Genomic DNA, 15,956 nt, shown 5'->3' with positions numbered 1-15,956 from the left:
GTATATGTACGTATGTATAGTTTTTTTTACTCCTCAGGGATATAATTATTGTTTGGGTAACCTTATTTACTATAATGTATTGATTTTTATCTTACATTTTTTTCACTCTTTATGCGATGCGCACTGCAGAGAACACCAGAAGAATAATTATCACAGTGAATTATTGTCATGTTTGTTTATGTGTCAATTTATTCGGTAAGGGATGGCTTGCTAACTGCCAATTTGACATGAAAATAAAGTGTCATTCATTCATTCACTACAAACAAAAAACCTCCAGAGGTATGGATTGGTCTGTTTAAAGAAATGCCTTGCATGAAACTTTCAAGATACCCAGAAGAGTACTGGCCATCCTTTGCTGTCTTTCTGGGGAGTATTTCCTAGCCACTGTGCTTCTGCATCTGTATTTCTTGCTCTTTGGTGTTTTAGGCTGAGTATCTGCTGATGTTAAAATGAAATTGTCTCTGTGGACTACTGTTGAGCACATCCATATAGTCAACAAAATGCATTAAACATAGAGCTGGATTATTCCTTAATGGATTATTCCTCACTACATGAACACCCGCTGCTGGGGGTCATATGTAGTTTCGGGTCTGCAGCGCTAAAATCAGACCAGGCATTTCTCCAGTATCTCAGAACACGAGTGCTGATCAAGGATCAGCCTCCCCCCCCCCCCCCCCCCCACCGGTTGGCGCGACTATAGTATGCATTGGTTGAAACTCAGTGTTAAACTTGTTCGGGTTAGGCCCCTTTTTTCTCAATTTCCTCCTGAATGACGTGCCCAAAGTAAACTGCCTGTTACTCAGGCCCTGAAGCCAGGATATGTATATAATTGGTACCATTGGAAAGAAAACACTTTGAAGTTTGTAGAAATGTATAGGAGAATATAACACAATAGATATAGTAGGAGAAAATCCAAAGAAAAAACAACCAGAAATTTTGGGGGGAGAGAGACCATGCTCTTCCAATGGCAAGTATAAGGGCAAACTCAATTCTAGCTCCCAGGCTGCAATTCCAATGGCTTCCACTGGGTGTCAGCAGTCTATGTTCAAGGTTTCAAGCTTATAACTTCACAAGTAAATAAGAAATAACAGTTTTAGTACAGGGAGACAGTCTTGGAAATTTGTGTATGCACGCGCCAAGAAGAAGCACCTGTTTTATTGAACATACTTCTTTCCGTAAGAAATATTATAGTTTGATTACATTTTAGGATATCTGAGGAGTAAATAGAAACGTATGTTGATTTGTTGAAACAAAGTTTAGTGGTAGATTTTCGGATTCCTTTCTCTGCATGTTGATCAAGTGGATTACTCTAATCGAGGGCGTCAAATAAACAGACTTTTTGGGATATAAAGAAGGATTTTAACTAACAAAGGGACACTACATGTTATAGCTGGGACCCTTTGGATGACAAATCAGAGGAAGATTTTCAAAAAGTAAGTGAATATTTAATCACTATTTGTAAATTTATGAGACCTGTGCCGGTGGATGTTTAAAAAAAATGTGGGACGCCGTCCTCAAACAATCACATGGCATGCTTTTGCTGTAATAGCTACTGTAATTCGGACAGTACAGTTAGATTAACAAGAATTTAAGCTTTCAACTGATATATGAAACTTGTACGTACCTACGTGTTTAATATCCCTAATTTTTGGGATTATTTATTTGAATTGTGGCCCTCCAGTTTCACAGGAAGTCGTCCCGCTAGCGGGCGGGACCCCTAGGCTCACCCTTCCATCATATCTAAGCCAATACGGACCCGATGTTGATTAAAAGTTGCATCATGAGCTGTCTGGCCATTACAGAGAACCACATACATTTTTAACAGGGTCATTAGCGAATTAATTTTCAGAGTATTGCCTGTGCCCACCTAGCTCAAATTCTAGACGTCGGATTAAAACAAGACCATAGCATCTATAAAGTGATCATTGAGTTTAACACTAGAACAGCTAAAGCAGTCATTTTGACTGCTCATCATTTATTTTAACAGTAGGGCTTGCTCCGCTCCTTCTTCAGACAGTTGAAAGTGCCCAGCTGATAATCACCCTGAAAAATGCCTCAGAACTGAACCTAAACTATACCAAAACTAATTTCACACATATAACAGGGAAAATAAATTAAGTAAAATATGATGGGGAGAAAGGGGGAAAATGGGTGAGTTGATGAGCGAGGGGAAGCAAATGATGCATAATTATGCAATCACCAATTGTGAAGGAAGAACAGGGCGGGCCATTCTATTGTATTGATCCATTCTAAATACAGGCCCGAAACTTAAAATAGTATTTACCTTAAGTTAGTTCACCAAATCAAAGCTGTCTTAGCAGTCTACTCTGGCCTACTTGCAGTAGGCTACACAGTGAGGGCGTGTGTGTTACTGAACGGCTGAACAATATCTGGGAAAATATCCACATTGGAAAGCAGGTGTGAGTGTCGGAGAATGTGGCGATGAGGCTTGTGGAACCTGACGATGGCAAGCGGAGCAATGTCTCCATAGACAATTTCTTTACTTTTCACTCCAAGCAACTTGGCGAACAAGTTGCTTGCAAAGAAAACAAGTCTGGCCGTCACCATGAACAAAGTGAGATGGGGGCTCCCTCCATATGCGCAAAATAAGGCACCTTCACAGCCATTGTAGTACAACAGTGCTGAAGAATGACAAGACAACAGGACACAACAACAGGGGACTATTATGCACTAAAACCAAAAAATTTTATGTCAAAGTGTGTCAAGCAACTGAAAGTCACAAGAATTGTGTGAACTGTTAGGAAAAGGATAACGGCTAAATTAAATCCAACTGATGCCATTGTGTGAAGATGCACACAAGCACGAGCTTGACAGTAACTGACAATTATTTAACTGCTGTCATATCTACACTATGTTCATAGTTTATCTATGTTCATTATAATGTCTATAGTGCTTTTGTGCAGTATCACCACTTATCAAGGCCACTTGGCGCTTATAATGATGTTTAGGCTACTGATGTTTTTTCATAATTTGACCGCGCTACTTTTTACTGTGTTTCTTGGTGGTTGGGGTATTTTAATTTGATTTTGTCTTTATAAAAATAATATGTTACCGTGTTCCAACACATATGCTTTCTGTTTCATAGTTGTAACGAAGGCACTCCATGAATAAAATACATTGAACACGTATTTTGGCTTATTTTTTTTTTAAATATAAGGAAATACAGGCAAGCGCCACATTACTACAAGACAAAACAGCTCACTCAATCAAGCATTATGGTCTTGTCTTAAAAGTAGTGGAATGGGATTATTGTGTGAAGAATCCAATATTTTAACTTCTATGCAGTACAAATCACATTATTGTGGGAGTAGCCCCAAATGAGAAGGTTTGCGTCCTAAGCAACATACACATTGTTTGAACTAGAATAGACCAACATACGTAGCTACTATAGTATGTCAAAACTGTGTGCTGGAAAACCTTGGTAGAGCATGGGTGATGTAGGCACTGTGGTGCTCATATGAATTTATTTTCCTTTTCGGCTTCAGACCAATGCCTACTTATCACTTAAAATGAAGTTTTTGTTTTCAATTGTTTTAGACTCCTGTGATGCTCTGTCCTTGTACTCCTGTACTAACATTTTATTCTGTACTCACCCACAGCTGGTCTCCAGCAGACTGTCGCCGACCTGTAGAGAGGCCATGCCAAAGTCTGCTACCCTGATGTTGTTCTTCTCATCTAACAACAGGTTCTCTGGCTTCAAATCTCTGTGGCTGGGAGGGAGAGAGGGACAAAGGACAGGGAGGGAGACACAGAGAGGGAGAGAGAGAGAAAGCAAATGGTTAGCAAATGTACAATACATTATGTTTTAGCTTTGGCATTAATCAAACATATCCTATGGATTAGTGCACACACACACACACAGACACACACGACTGCTATCATTGAAGTTGTTTGTGGTAACAAGGGGCATCGTACAAAACAAAGTCATCAGTGATTGGATCCTCTCTAACCAATCAGAGTATCAAAGCCAATGATGAATTTTCAAACCGCCGCTTTTCCCACGTGTATTCTGGCTCTGGCCAAACCCATCGGTTTCTGGACCAATCAGACGGCCGCGAATGTATTCACATTCAGTGAAGGTTCGGGGAGGTACTCAGATCCAGATTCATTGTGGAGAAGAAACTAACGCCCGTGAGCGTGGCGTTGCGTTTGGCCGCAGCAAGGAGCCTGGAGTAGCCAAGCAAATTCAGTCCATGAGTACGAGAAACCAATTAAACCTTCCACTACTACTAAAGTAATCACCGATTGGAAATGAGTGAACAGGCAAAAGCCATGTCTAAACAGTGATTTGTTCAGGGAAGGAGCTAGGGAGGGATGCACTTTTAAGCAATTTGAATTTAGTGCACACCGTAATAAAACATTTTGCCCCATAGCAAAATGTTTTGTAATGGAAACCAAAAACAAACATCACTTATTGGACATTTCAGCTAGGTACCTCCCGTTGTCAGCCCAATTCGTTCCTACTGAATTACAATCCTGGTGTGGGAGACGACCGAGCATACAGCTAGCTCCCTGCTGTGTCCCTCTCGCTCATCTCTGAACAGGCCTTAAGACAGACAGGGAGAGAGACTCCAATGCTTCCCACAGTTGTGTCAAGTTGGCTGGATGTCATTTGGGGAGTGGACGATACTTGATACACGCAGGAAACTGTTCAGTGTGCAAAACCCAGAAGCGTTGCAGTTCTTGACACAAACCTGTGCGCATAGCACCTACTAGCATACCCCATTCAAAGGCACTTAAATATTTTGTCTTGCCCATTCACCCTCTGAATTGCACACATACACAATCCATGTCTCAATTGTCTCAAGGCTCAGTGGTGGAAAAAGTACCCTATTGTCATACTTGAGTAAAAGTATAGATACCTTAATAGAAAGTTACTCAAGTAAAAGTGAAAGTTACCCAGTAAAATAGTACTTGAGTAAAAGTATTCGGTTTTAAATATACTTAAGTATCAAAAGTAAATGTAATTGCTAAAATATACTTCAGTATCAAAAGTATAAGTAAAAGTATAAATCATTTTAAATTCCTTATATTAAGCAAAGCAGACGACAGCATTTGTGTTTAGTGAGTCTGCCAGACCATAGGCAGAAGGGATGACCACGTGTTGTCTTGACAAGTGTGCGAATTTCACAATTTCCCTGTCCTGCTAAGCATTCTAAATGTAACGAGTACTTTGGATTGTGAGGGAAAATGTATGGAGTAAAAAGGACAATATTTTATTTTAGGAATATAGTGAAGTAAAAGTTGTCCAAAATATAATTAGTAAAGTACAGTGCGGATACTCCAAAAAACAACTTAAGTAGTACTTTCAAGTATTGTTACACCACTGTAAAGGCTTAAATTCCTTCTTTAACCTCTCTCCTCCCCTTCATCTACACTGATTGAAGTGGATTTAACAAGTGACATCAATAAGGGATCTTAGCTTTCACCTGCAATTCACCAGGTCAGTCTCTGTCATGGAAAGAGCAGGTGATCCTAATGTTTTGTATACTCCGTGTAAGTAGATATGAAGAGCAGAAGACGTCGAACCCCTTTACGACTGGGATTGGGTGGCCACAGTGTTAGATGATGTGGTCTTGAGGTCAAAGAGACATTTTGATGTGAGAACTTTCAAAGGCAGTGAGCCGTTTCTCGATCATCCGTTTAGCATCTATTCCTGGTTAGCATTTTTCCCGACACGACATCATACTGTGCTGCTGTGAGGATGTCTGCCAAGCCACCGCTGAGAGCTGTCTGACTGTATGTGTGCGGCACATACACAAAACACACTCAAGCGCAAACACAGGTAGGCACATGCAAACGCACGCACGCATGTGCACGCACACGCACACACACTCTCTCTCTTTCTCTCCCTCTCTCTCTCGGTCTAGGCTGGTCTCGATACTTTAACAGATATGTATCTTTGCTGAGATCAGAGAGATAGTGAGAGATACTGCCACAGGACAGGATGTCAGGGTGTCATGGAAGCGCTTTCATCTTTTCCTGGGCTTATGATAGAGGGAGCAACAATGGCTGCCATGACTGCCTGACAAATCTCTTTGAAGGGTGGCTCATCAAAAATGGACATTTAACCTCCTATGACATCACTTCTGGCTGGGGTGAATCCTCGAGGGGATTCATTCTGCTGTCAGAACTTTTCCCAGCTAACACATTATCATTTCAAGAACAGTCAGGGACATTTTTTTTCTTCAACCAAAGGACAACCTTCAGGGAACATTACAGGAACGTTTTGTGTTAGCTGGATCGTGCTTCATTCATAAAACCAGAGTTGTAGCACAGCTCATCTGTTTTTATATATCTATTTGGTGCATTATGATAGTCGGACTCTGTTTTATATTGCATAGTTCAAATACTTTGCAATGGAAATAACATTGTAATACCTGTCACGTCCTGACCAGAGTTCTTATGTGTTGTGCTTGTTTTAGTGTTGGTCAGTGGCACGGTGTCTCCTGTACGTGTGCATAGGGTTATTCCACCTCCCCACACTGGCCGGGCTAGATTGAGCATTGAGCCAAGTGCCATGAAGCCGGCTCAACATATCTGGCCTCCAGTACGTCTCCTCGGGCCGGTGTACATGGCACCAGCCTTACGCATGGTGTCCCCGGTTCGCCAACACAGCCCAGTGCGGGTTATTCCACCTCCCCGCACTGGACGGGCTACGGGGAGCATTCAACCAGGTAAGGTTGGGCAGGCTCGGTGCTCAAGGGAGCCAGTACGCCTGCACGGTCCGGTATATCCGGCGCCACCTTCCCGCCCCAGCCCAGTACCATCAGTGCCTACACCACGCACCAGGCTTCCAGTGCGTCTCCAGAGCCCTGTTCCTCCTCCACGCACTCTCCCTGTGGTGCGTGTCTCCAGCCCAGTACCTCCAGTTCCGGCACCACGCACCAAGCCTCCTGTGCGTCTCCAGAGCCCTGTACGCACTGTTCCTTCTCCCCGCACTCGCCCTGAGGTGCGTGCCTTCAGCCCGGTACCACCAGTGCCGGTACCACGCACCAGGCCTATAGTGCGCCTCGAGAGTCCAGTGTGCCCTGTTCCTGCTCCCCGCACTAGCCTTGAGGTGCGTGTCTCCAGTCCGGTACCACCAGTTCCGGCACCACGCACCAGGCCTACTGTGTGCCTCAGCAGGTCAGAGTCGACCGTCTGCCCAACGCCGCCTGCACTGCTCGTCTGCCCAGCGCCGTCTGAGCTGCTTGCCTGCCCAGCGCCGTCTGAGCCATCCGTCTGCCCAGCGCCGTCTGAGCCATCCGTCTGCCCAGCGCCACCTGAGCCATCCGTCTGCCCAGCGCCATCTGAGCCATCCGTCTGCTCAGCGCCATCTGAGCCGCCCGTCTGTCCCGAGCATTGAGCATTGAGCCAAGTGCCATGAAGCCGGCTCAACATATCTGGCCTCCAGTACGTCTCCTCGGGCCGGTTTACATGGCACCAGCCTTACGCATGGTGTCCCCGGTTCGGGGGATGCCCGTCTGTCCCGAGCCATTAGAGCCGCCAGCCAGTCAGGAGCTGCCAGAGCCGCCAGCCAGTCAGGAGCTGCCAGAGCCGCCAGCCAGTCAGGAGCTGCCAGAGCCGCCCGCCAGTCATGAGCCGCCCGCCAGTCATGAGCCGCCCGCCAGTCATGAGCCGCCCGCCAGTCATGAGCTGCCCTCCAGTCATGAGCTGCCCTCCAGTCATGAGCTGCCCTCCAGTCATGAGCTGCCCTCCAGTCATGAGCTGCCCTCCAGTCATGAGCTGCCCTCCAGTCATGAGCTGCCCTCCAGTCCGGAGCTGCCATTCAGTCCGGAGCTGCCATTCAGTCCGGAGCTGCCATTCAGTCCGGAGCTGCCATTCAGTCCGGAGCTGCCCTTCAGTCCGGAGCTGCCTCTCTGTCCAGAGTTGCCTCTCTGTCCTGAGCTACCTCTCTGTCCTGAGCTACCTCTCTGTCCTGAGCTACCTCTCTGTCCTGAGCTACCTCTCTGTCCTGAGCTACCTCTCTGTCCTGAGCTACCTCTCTGTCCTGAGCTACCTCTCTGTCCTGAGCTACCTCTCTGTCCTGAGCTGTCTCCTAAATCTAGGGGGAACCTTTGTGAAGGTTCCTAGACCAGGGTCGGGGGCGAGGGTCGCCACTCAAAGGACGCTAAGGAGGGGGACAAAGACAATGGTGGAGTGGTGTCCTCGTCCTGCGCCGGAGCCGCCACCGCGGACAGATGCCCACCCAGACCCTCCCCTTGAGTTTTAGGGGTGCGTTCGGAGTCCGCACCTCAGGAGGGGGGTACTGTCACGTCCTGACCAGAGTTCTTATGTGTTGTGCTTGTTTTAGTGTTGGTCAGGACGTGAGCTGGGTGGGCATTCTATGTTGTGTGTCTAGTTTGTCTGTTTCTGTGTTCAGCCTAATATGGTTCTCAATCAGAGGCAGCTGTCAATCATTGTCCCTGATTGAGAATCATATATAGGTGGCTTGTTTTGTGTTGGGGATTTGTGGGTGGTTGTTTTCTGTGTCAGTGTTTGTGCCACACGGGACTGTTACGGTTAGTTATTTTTGTTATTTTGTATTGTGTATAGTTTTCGTGCTTATTAAATCATGGAAACTTACCACGCTGCACATTGGTCCTCCGATCCTTCTCACCTCTCCTCGTCTGAGGAGGAGGAAGAGCTAGACTGCCGTTACAATACCCATACAGTGTAATATCTTATTTGCGGCCATTGAAGTCACAGATTTGTGAGAATGATTGGTTGTTTTGTTTACAGCAGATTCTTATTGTAAGCTATATGGGTAAATAACAGCCTAGACTGAACAAAACTCTCTTAAATGTGTTTTAAAAGTAAGAATACCCTTCAATCTTTACTGCACCTGTAAGTGATATACTACAAATCTAAATAGACCTTAGTACCCACCCTAATCAGACTAAACAACACTGTAAAAACCTGAATAGTCAACATCAACGTTGCCTGCATGAACACCCTCTATATCATGTTGTAAAACAGTATACCGACCTGTATACCCAACACAAACAACACACACACACACATTGAAGAGCATCACAGAAGTCTAACATGAGCACACACACGCACACACGCACACACACACCATCTACATTGCCATAAAAAGGCCTAAAGGCAGATCTATCCCAAGACTGGACAAATTGCATGTGGGCGTTGTATTATCAGTCAGGACCCTGACATCCCATAATAGGTCATTAAAGTCTCCCTGACACATTAGAGCACCTCCACTACTATAATCTCCCTCGCACAGCACTGTGGATAGCTCTCCCAGCCGTTTGTCATCCGGAGAGAGGAGTTGTTAATCAAGCGGAACAATTTGCTGCGCTTGAATGTAACCCATCCTAACTTTGGTGGACCCACAGTCATTGATACTGTACTCAGTGTTGGCTAACCACTCTCCATGTTGGCTCCAAACGTTAAATGATCCATAATGTTTTAACGTAGATTCCCCCTCATTTTCTCTGAGCTTTTAGTGGGAATATGACGCAAGTATTCGGGTTCTAAATCTCAAACCAAGTCTGCTCACCTCCGTTCATATGGGATCAGGTGTTTTAGAAATGACGACAATGAATTCACGGGTAGTACCCAAACCCGGGTCAAACGACTGTCAAATCAACCCTTTAGCCACTACGCCAAGAGATCCAACCCGCTTGATGAGTTTTCTAGGTTTTGCCAGGTTTTACATGCCACTGCAGATTAGAGCAATGTTGACGGGAATGGAACTGAAGTTGATGGGAGTGAAACTGAAGTTGATGGGAGTGGAACTGAAATGGCAGCTGGAAGGCTGCTAGTCTCTGATCTCATGTTACCATCTCCTGCCGTTGTGCCTCTGAGCAAGGCACTTAACCCCCCCCACAATTACTCTCCATCCAGGCACCCCTGGACTGCTGCTGACCCTGTAGGTACGAGACACATTTCTGTTCTAACCAATCGACAATCCGTTTGTATTGTAATCTATTTATATTCTATTGTTGTAAGAATCCTCAGCTGGCTTGTAGTAGGCATAGCTTATTAGGCTATATGATTTACATGGGATTAGCCTATCATTGGTACGTGTTGTAGCGATCCTCGCTATATGCAGCCAGGTCACCCTTGATACAAGTCAGTATTCGACATCCATCCATGTCTGAGGACATTGGAAGATGATGTGGAAGCCGGCCCCTATAGGCAACAGGGAGTGCTGTTACCTTCAAGTAGGTTTCGGCTGTCTACGGGGATGGCGGATGGGAGCAAGCACCTGCCTCTGATTCCAAAGGTTGCAATTTTCAAATCCAGCGATAGAAGGTTTTTTTGAAGACCAAACCAAACATTACCTTAAGATTTCGGAGTTAATGCCTAAACTTAACCCTATCCACAAATATTCTCAGTTCATGCCCGAACTTAACTCTAAGCATTTAGAAATTTAACGTTGCGCCACCAGAGTCTCTGGGTTCGCGCCCAGGCTCTGTCGCAGCCGGCCGCGACCGGGAGGTCCGTGGGGCGACGCACAATTGGCCTAGCGTCGTCCGGGTTAGGGAGGGTTTGGCCGGTAGGGATATCCTTGTCTCATCGCGCTCCAGCGACTCCTGTGGCGGGCCGGGCGCAGTGCGCGCTAACCGAGGGGGCCAGGTGCACGGTGTTTCCTCCGACACATTGGTGCGGCTGGCTTCCGGGTTGGAGGCGCGCTGTGTTAAGAAGCAGTGCGGCTTGGTTGGGTTGTGCTTCGGAAGACGCATGGCTTTCGACCTTCGTCTCTCCCGAGCCCGTACGGGAGTTGTAGCGATGAGACAAGATAGTAATTACTAGCGATTGGATACCACGAAAATTGGGGAGAAAAGGGGGTCAAATGTATTTTTAAAAAAAATAAAAAATAAAAATATAATAAATAAATAAAATGAAATTTAACGTTTGACATTTCTTTGAAATTTTACGTTTGAGAAACGTGGATGAAGGTCTAATTCCGGCATGAGACCGTGAGAGCTAGTTGGCCACCAAGTGGTTTAACCCTCTTGGCGCGATGTGTAGGTTGTTCGTCTTTCATACCAGCAACCCATTCGCTACATTGGTATCAGAAGTGGGATGGTGACCATCGGAACGCATGGCCCGGATGTGTGAGGGGGCTGAGGTTAGTCGAAGCACGGGGACGTGCCTTCCTGTTTGGAGAGGGCAGAGTAGCCCTCCTCGCTATATGAATCACTTTACAATTCCCACAAAGTGGGTTAGCGCAATGTGTAGGGCGTTTTGCCTTTCACATTAGCGACCCAGTTTCGCCTCCCTGCCCTGCTGTTCGCTACAATATGTTTAAAATAGGGGCTTACACCCCTAGGAGCTGTTATAGGCTTTCCACGCAATCCCTGCTATTAAACATAATTCCCCCATGCAATCATTACAACCCACTGCATGCTGATTCATGTTTCTTTATTATGACAGTCATTGGCTCTTTTCTCATTAGGGTGAAGCTCATATACCATAAATGACATGTTTATGTCAATGGTTGGTTAACAGCCTCTGGTTTTCTACCTCAGGAAATTACGTTCATTTCCCCCATGGTGACAACTTGGGGACATCAATTATCAATATTGCTCCCTGTTTTGTGTTGGTATGGATCTAAACTCAGCAAAAAAAAGAAATGTCCTCTCACTGTCAACTGTGTTTATTTTCAGCAAACTTAACATGTATAAATATTTGTATGAACATAACAAGATTCAACAACTGAGACATAAACTGAACAAGTTCCACAGACATTTGACTAACATAAATTGAATAATGTGTCCCTGAACAAAGGTGGGGGGGTCAAAATCAAAGGTCAGTGTCTGGTGTGGCCACCAGCTGCATTAAGTACTGCAGAGCATCTCCTCCTCATGGACTGCACAAGATTTGCCAGTTCTTGCTGTGAGATGTTACCCCACTCTTCCACCAAGGCACCTGCAAGTTCAAGGACCTTTCTGGGGGGAATGGCCCTAGCCCTCACCCTCCAATCCAACAGGTCCCAGACGTGCTCAATGGGATTGAGATCCGGGCTCTTCGCTGGCCATGGCAGAACACTGACATTCCTGTCTTGCAGGAAATCACGCACAGAACAAGCAGTATGGCTGGTGGAATTGTCTTGCTGGAGGGTCATGTCAGGATGAGCCTGCAGGAAGAGAGGATAATGTTTTCCCTGTCACGCACAGCGTTGAGATTCCCTGCAATGACCACAAGCTCAATCCGATGATGCTGTGACACACCGCCCCAGACCATGATGGACCCTCCACCTCCAAATCGATCCCATTCCAGAGTACAGGCCTCGGTGTAACACTCATTCCTTCGAGGATAAACGAGAATCTGACCCTCACCCCTGGTGAGACAAAACCACATCTCGTGAAGAGCACTTTTTGCCAGTCCTGTCTGGTCCAGCGATGGTAGGTTTGTGCCCATAGGCGACGTTGTTGCCTGTGATGTCTGGTGAGGACCTACCTTACAACAGGCCTACAAGCCCTCAGTCCAACCTCTCTCAGCCTATTGTGGACAGTCTGAGCACTGATGGAGGGATTGTGCATTCCTGGTGGCAGTTGTTGATGCCATCCTGTACCTGTCCCGCAGGTGGGATGTTTGGATGTACCGATCCTGTGCAGGTGTTGTTACACGTGGTCTACCACTGCGAGGACGATCAGCTGTCAATTTATTGCCCTGGCCACATCTGCAGTCCTCATGCCTCCTTGCAGCATGCCTAAGGCACGTGCACGCAGATGAGCAGGGAGCCTGGGCATCTTTCTTTTGGTGTTTTTCAGAGTCAGTAGAAAGGACTCTTTAGTGTCCTACGTTTTCATAACTGTGACCTTAATTGCCTACCATCTGTAAGCTGTTAGTGTCTTAACAACCGTTCCATAGGTGCATGTTCATTAACTGTTTATGGGTCATTGAACATGCATGGGAAACAGTGTATAAACCCTTCACAATGAAGATCTGTGAAGTTATTTGGATTTTTACGAATTATCTTTGAAAGACAGGGTCCTGAAAAAGGGACGTTTAACCCACATTTAACCCACAATAATAGCCAATCTTCAAAGCAGTATCTTGCTTAAGAGGACCTCCAGCCAGCTAGTCAGATCAATCAGTCAGCGTGTTTGTAGGGTTGCAAAATTCTTGGAACTTTACCAAAATTCCCAGGTTTCCAGAATTCCTGGTTGGAAGATTCACGGAATTAGGAGGGAACAAGCAAGAAATCCTGAATCCTCAAACCAGGATTTCTGGAAAGCCTAGAAATGTTGGTAAAGTTACCAGAATTGTGCAATCCTACTGCTAGCTGTCTCTGACTGAAGCCTTCCTGTATACAGTACATGCCACACAGGCTCTCTTTTCAATGTAGAGGGAATCAGAGCTTGATTAGAGGGAATGAGAGGAGCTATCAAAAGCCTCTCCACAAAAACTCAGTATAAACAGGAGGATGAGCTGTCAGGGGAGCAGGAGATTGATTGAACGAGTGGCAAGACTCTTTAGCCTGGTTCCAGATCTGTTTGGGCATGGTCAATGTCACACTGAGTTGGCATGACAGCACTAATAGATCTGGGACCAGGATAGAGACTCTTCTCTGGTGTTAAAATGAAATGAAAGCAAGGAGAGTGGACCTAAGCTTGCAGTTACAGCTAGAGTTGGTTGGTGTTTCAATGTCACTGTGTGCCACTGGTCAGTATCATCATTGTGGTGATTTAATGAATTAGGCTACTTCCTTTTTTATTGATATATTTTATTAATCTTCAGCCCTTCTCTCTGTCTTGTTTTGTGCTCAGTGCAGAGGATCCCTTCCTCATCATCTCTTACATGTAACCTGTCCTTGCCCTCTCCCCATTCCTCCACCCAACCAGACTCTCAACCTGTCCTTGTACTCCTACTTACACAAAACCCCAATTACCAACCCCATCTTCCCTCCTCCCCCGACAATAACACCTCTATCTCACCTATCCCACCAACTTCCCTCCCTGGCATCTCTCCATTCAACCACCACTCATCCCCCATGTGTCCCACCATGATGCCCTAACAGGAGTTCTGGAAGAAGGAAGATAAGGAAGGGGGGAAGGAAACAACAGGGGGAAATGATTTCCCATTATGTGGCTCTCAGAGGCCTACCAGAGATAATGATGATAGGACATAAACACAGGTCTTTTGCAGCCATGCATCCAGGGAGAAAACCTCCGCCGTCAACAAAGTCAGCATTGCTTTACCTAGCTACCACCCAAGGACAGAGCCACCATAGATTGGCTCAATACGGAGTCAATGGGTGGGAGGAGGGACGGAGGGAGTAGGAGAGAGAGATCGAGAGAGAGACAGAGAGAGAGAGACAGTGATCGAGAGAGAAGGAGAGAGAGAGAATTGAACCTGGAGAAGAGCACCCTGAGCAAGCTGGTCCTGGGGCTCTGATCACAAACACAAACAGACCCCAGAGAGCACCAGGACAGCAACACAATTCGACCCAACCAAATCATGAGAAAACAAAAAGATAATTACTTGACACATTGGAGAGAATTTACAAAAACAACTGAGCAAACTGGAATGCTATTTTGCCCTAAGCAGAGAGTACACAGTGGCAGAATTCCTGACCACTGTGACTGACCCAAAATTAAGGAATTCTTTGACAACAGGCAGCTTGGAACTCGGTAGTGAGTGTTGCAACAAAGGACAGATGATTTTTACGCACTTCGTCAATCGGCGGTCCCGTTCTGTTAGCTTTTGTGTGGCCTACGACTTCGCGGCTGAGCCGCTGTTGCTCCTAGACATTTCCACTTCACAATAACTGCACTTACTGTTGACCGGGGCAGATCTAGCAGGACAGGCATTTGACGATCTGACTCGTTTGAAAATGTGGCATCCGATGACTGTGCACGTTGAAATTCACTCTTCAGTACGGCCATTCTACAGCCAATGTTTGTCTTTGGAGATTGCACTGCTGGTTAGGCAGTTGTGCTCGATTTTATACACCTGTCAGCAACGGGTGTAGCTGAAATAGACAAATCCACTAATTTGAAGGTGTGTCCACATACTTTTGTATATATAGTGAATTTAAACACCAAGGAAGTCCTCTTACATTTGGGAACTTTAAAGTCCTATTGATCAAACAACCGTGAAAGGGTAGGCTCTCTCTCCCTTAGTTACGCATATCAACAACAAGATAAACAACTAATGCTAGCCAGAGCAAGATGAGCTAAAATCTAAGAAAGGCAAACACTCAAACTTTTTTCAGCTAGTTGGTCGTCAAAATTGCACTGATAAACAATGGGGAATTATAGCCTCCTTGTCCTTCTGCAGCTTGCCTTCCAATAAATGTTTTTCCCAACCAAGCACCCAAGCTACCTGGCTGAAGTTGGCTAGCTTGCTAGCTAGCTACTTCCAGACACAAATGAGAGAACAGCTCACTGATAAGGGAATTAATATGTTTAAAGTAATGACTAAAGGATTCCACCCTGAAATCATATAATTGTATGAAATGTGTTAGTAGTCATAATTCCATAATATATGTGACTAGACCATTGTGTTACGTGAGAATTGGTGTGAGAATTGAGAGAACAAAGGATATCAGGAAAGAGGCTCCTTCCAAGTCCCTCTTATCTGGGGAGGAAAGGAACGGTGAGAAACTGCCAAGGCTGCTAGAAAAGTGATAAGTAAGTGTGTGTCTGTCTGTCTGTCTGTCTGTCTGTCTGTCTGTCTGTCTGTCTGTCTGTCTGTCTGTCTGTCTGTCTGTCTGTCTGTCTGTCTGTCTGTCTGTCTGTCTGTCTGTCTGTCTGTCTGTCTGTCTGTCTGTCTGTCTGTGTGCGTGTTTGCGTGCGCGCGTAGAGGGGGTTATAAAGACTGTTCAAATTTTGGTTGACTTTAGAACGTTCTCTGAATAAAGCTTACGAACCTTTTGCAGAATCTGAGTCTTTGCCTAATCATTATTAAACCTTGGGTCCTACAAACCTCGGGGATTGGTCAAAGCTTACATAATTGTTTAGTTATCATCATTG

General features: G+C 45.6%; 1 protein-coding gene across 5 annotated transcripts in view; it reads right to left on the bottom strand.

Annotated features, from left to right (window-relative positions):
* The window catches only part of brsk2a (BR serine/threonine kinase 2a), a 463,611-nt gene that overhangs the window by 104,741 nt on the left and 342,914 nt on the right, over positions 1-15,956 (bottom strand). For all 5 annotated transcript variants that reach the window (XM_071326834.1, XM_071326833.1, XM_071326836.1 and 2 more), the window contains exon 5: positions 3,615-3,731. In XM_071326834.1, coding sequence (XP_071182935.1) covers positions 3,615-3,731 — 117 coding nt within the window. The remainder of the gene's footprint in view (positions 1-3,614; positions 3,732-15,956) is intronic.

Source organism: Salvelinus alpinus, chromosome 9, assembly GCF_045679555.1.
Source record: "Salvelinus alpinus chromosome 9, SLU_Salpinus.1, whole genome shotgun sequence".
NCBI classification, from domain to species: domain Eukaryota; kingdom Metazoa; phylum Chordata; class Actinopteri; order Salmoniformes; family Salmonidae; genus Salvelinus; species Salvelinus alpinus.
The sequence above is the reverse complement of the archived record's forward strand: the minus strand, read 5'-3'. Positions and strand labels throughout refer to the sequence as shown.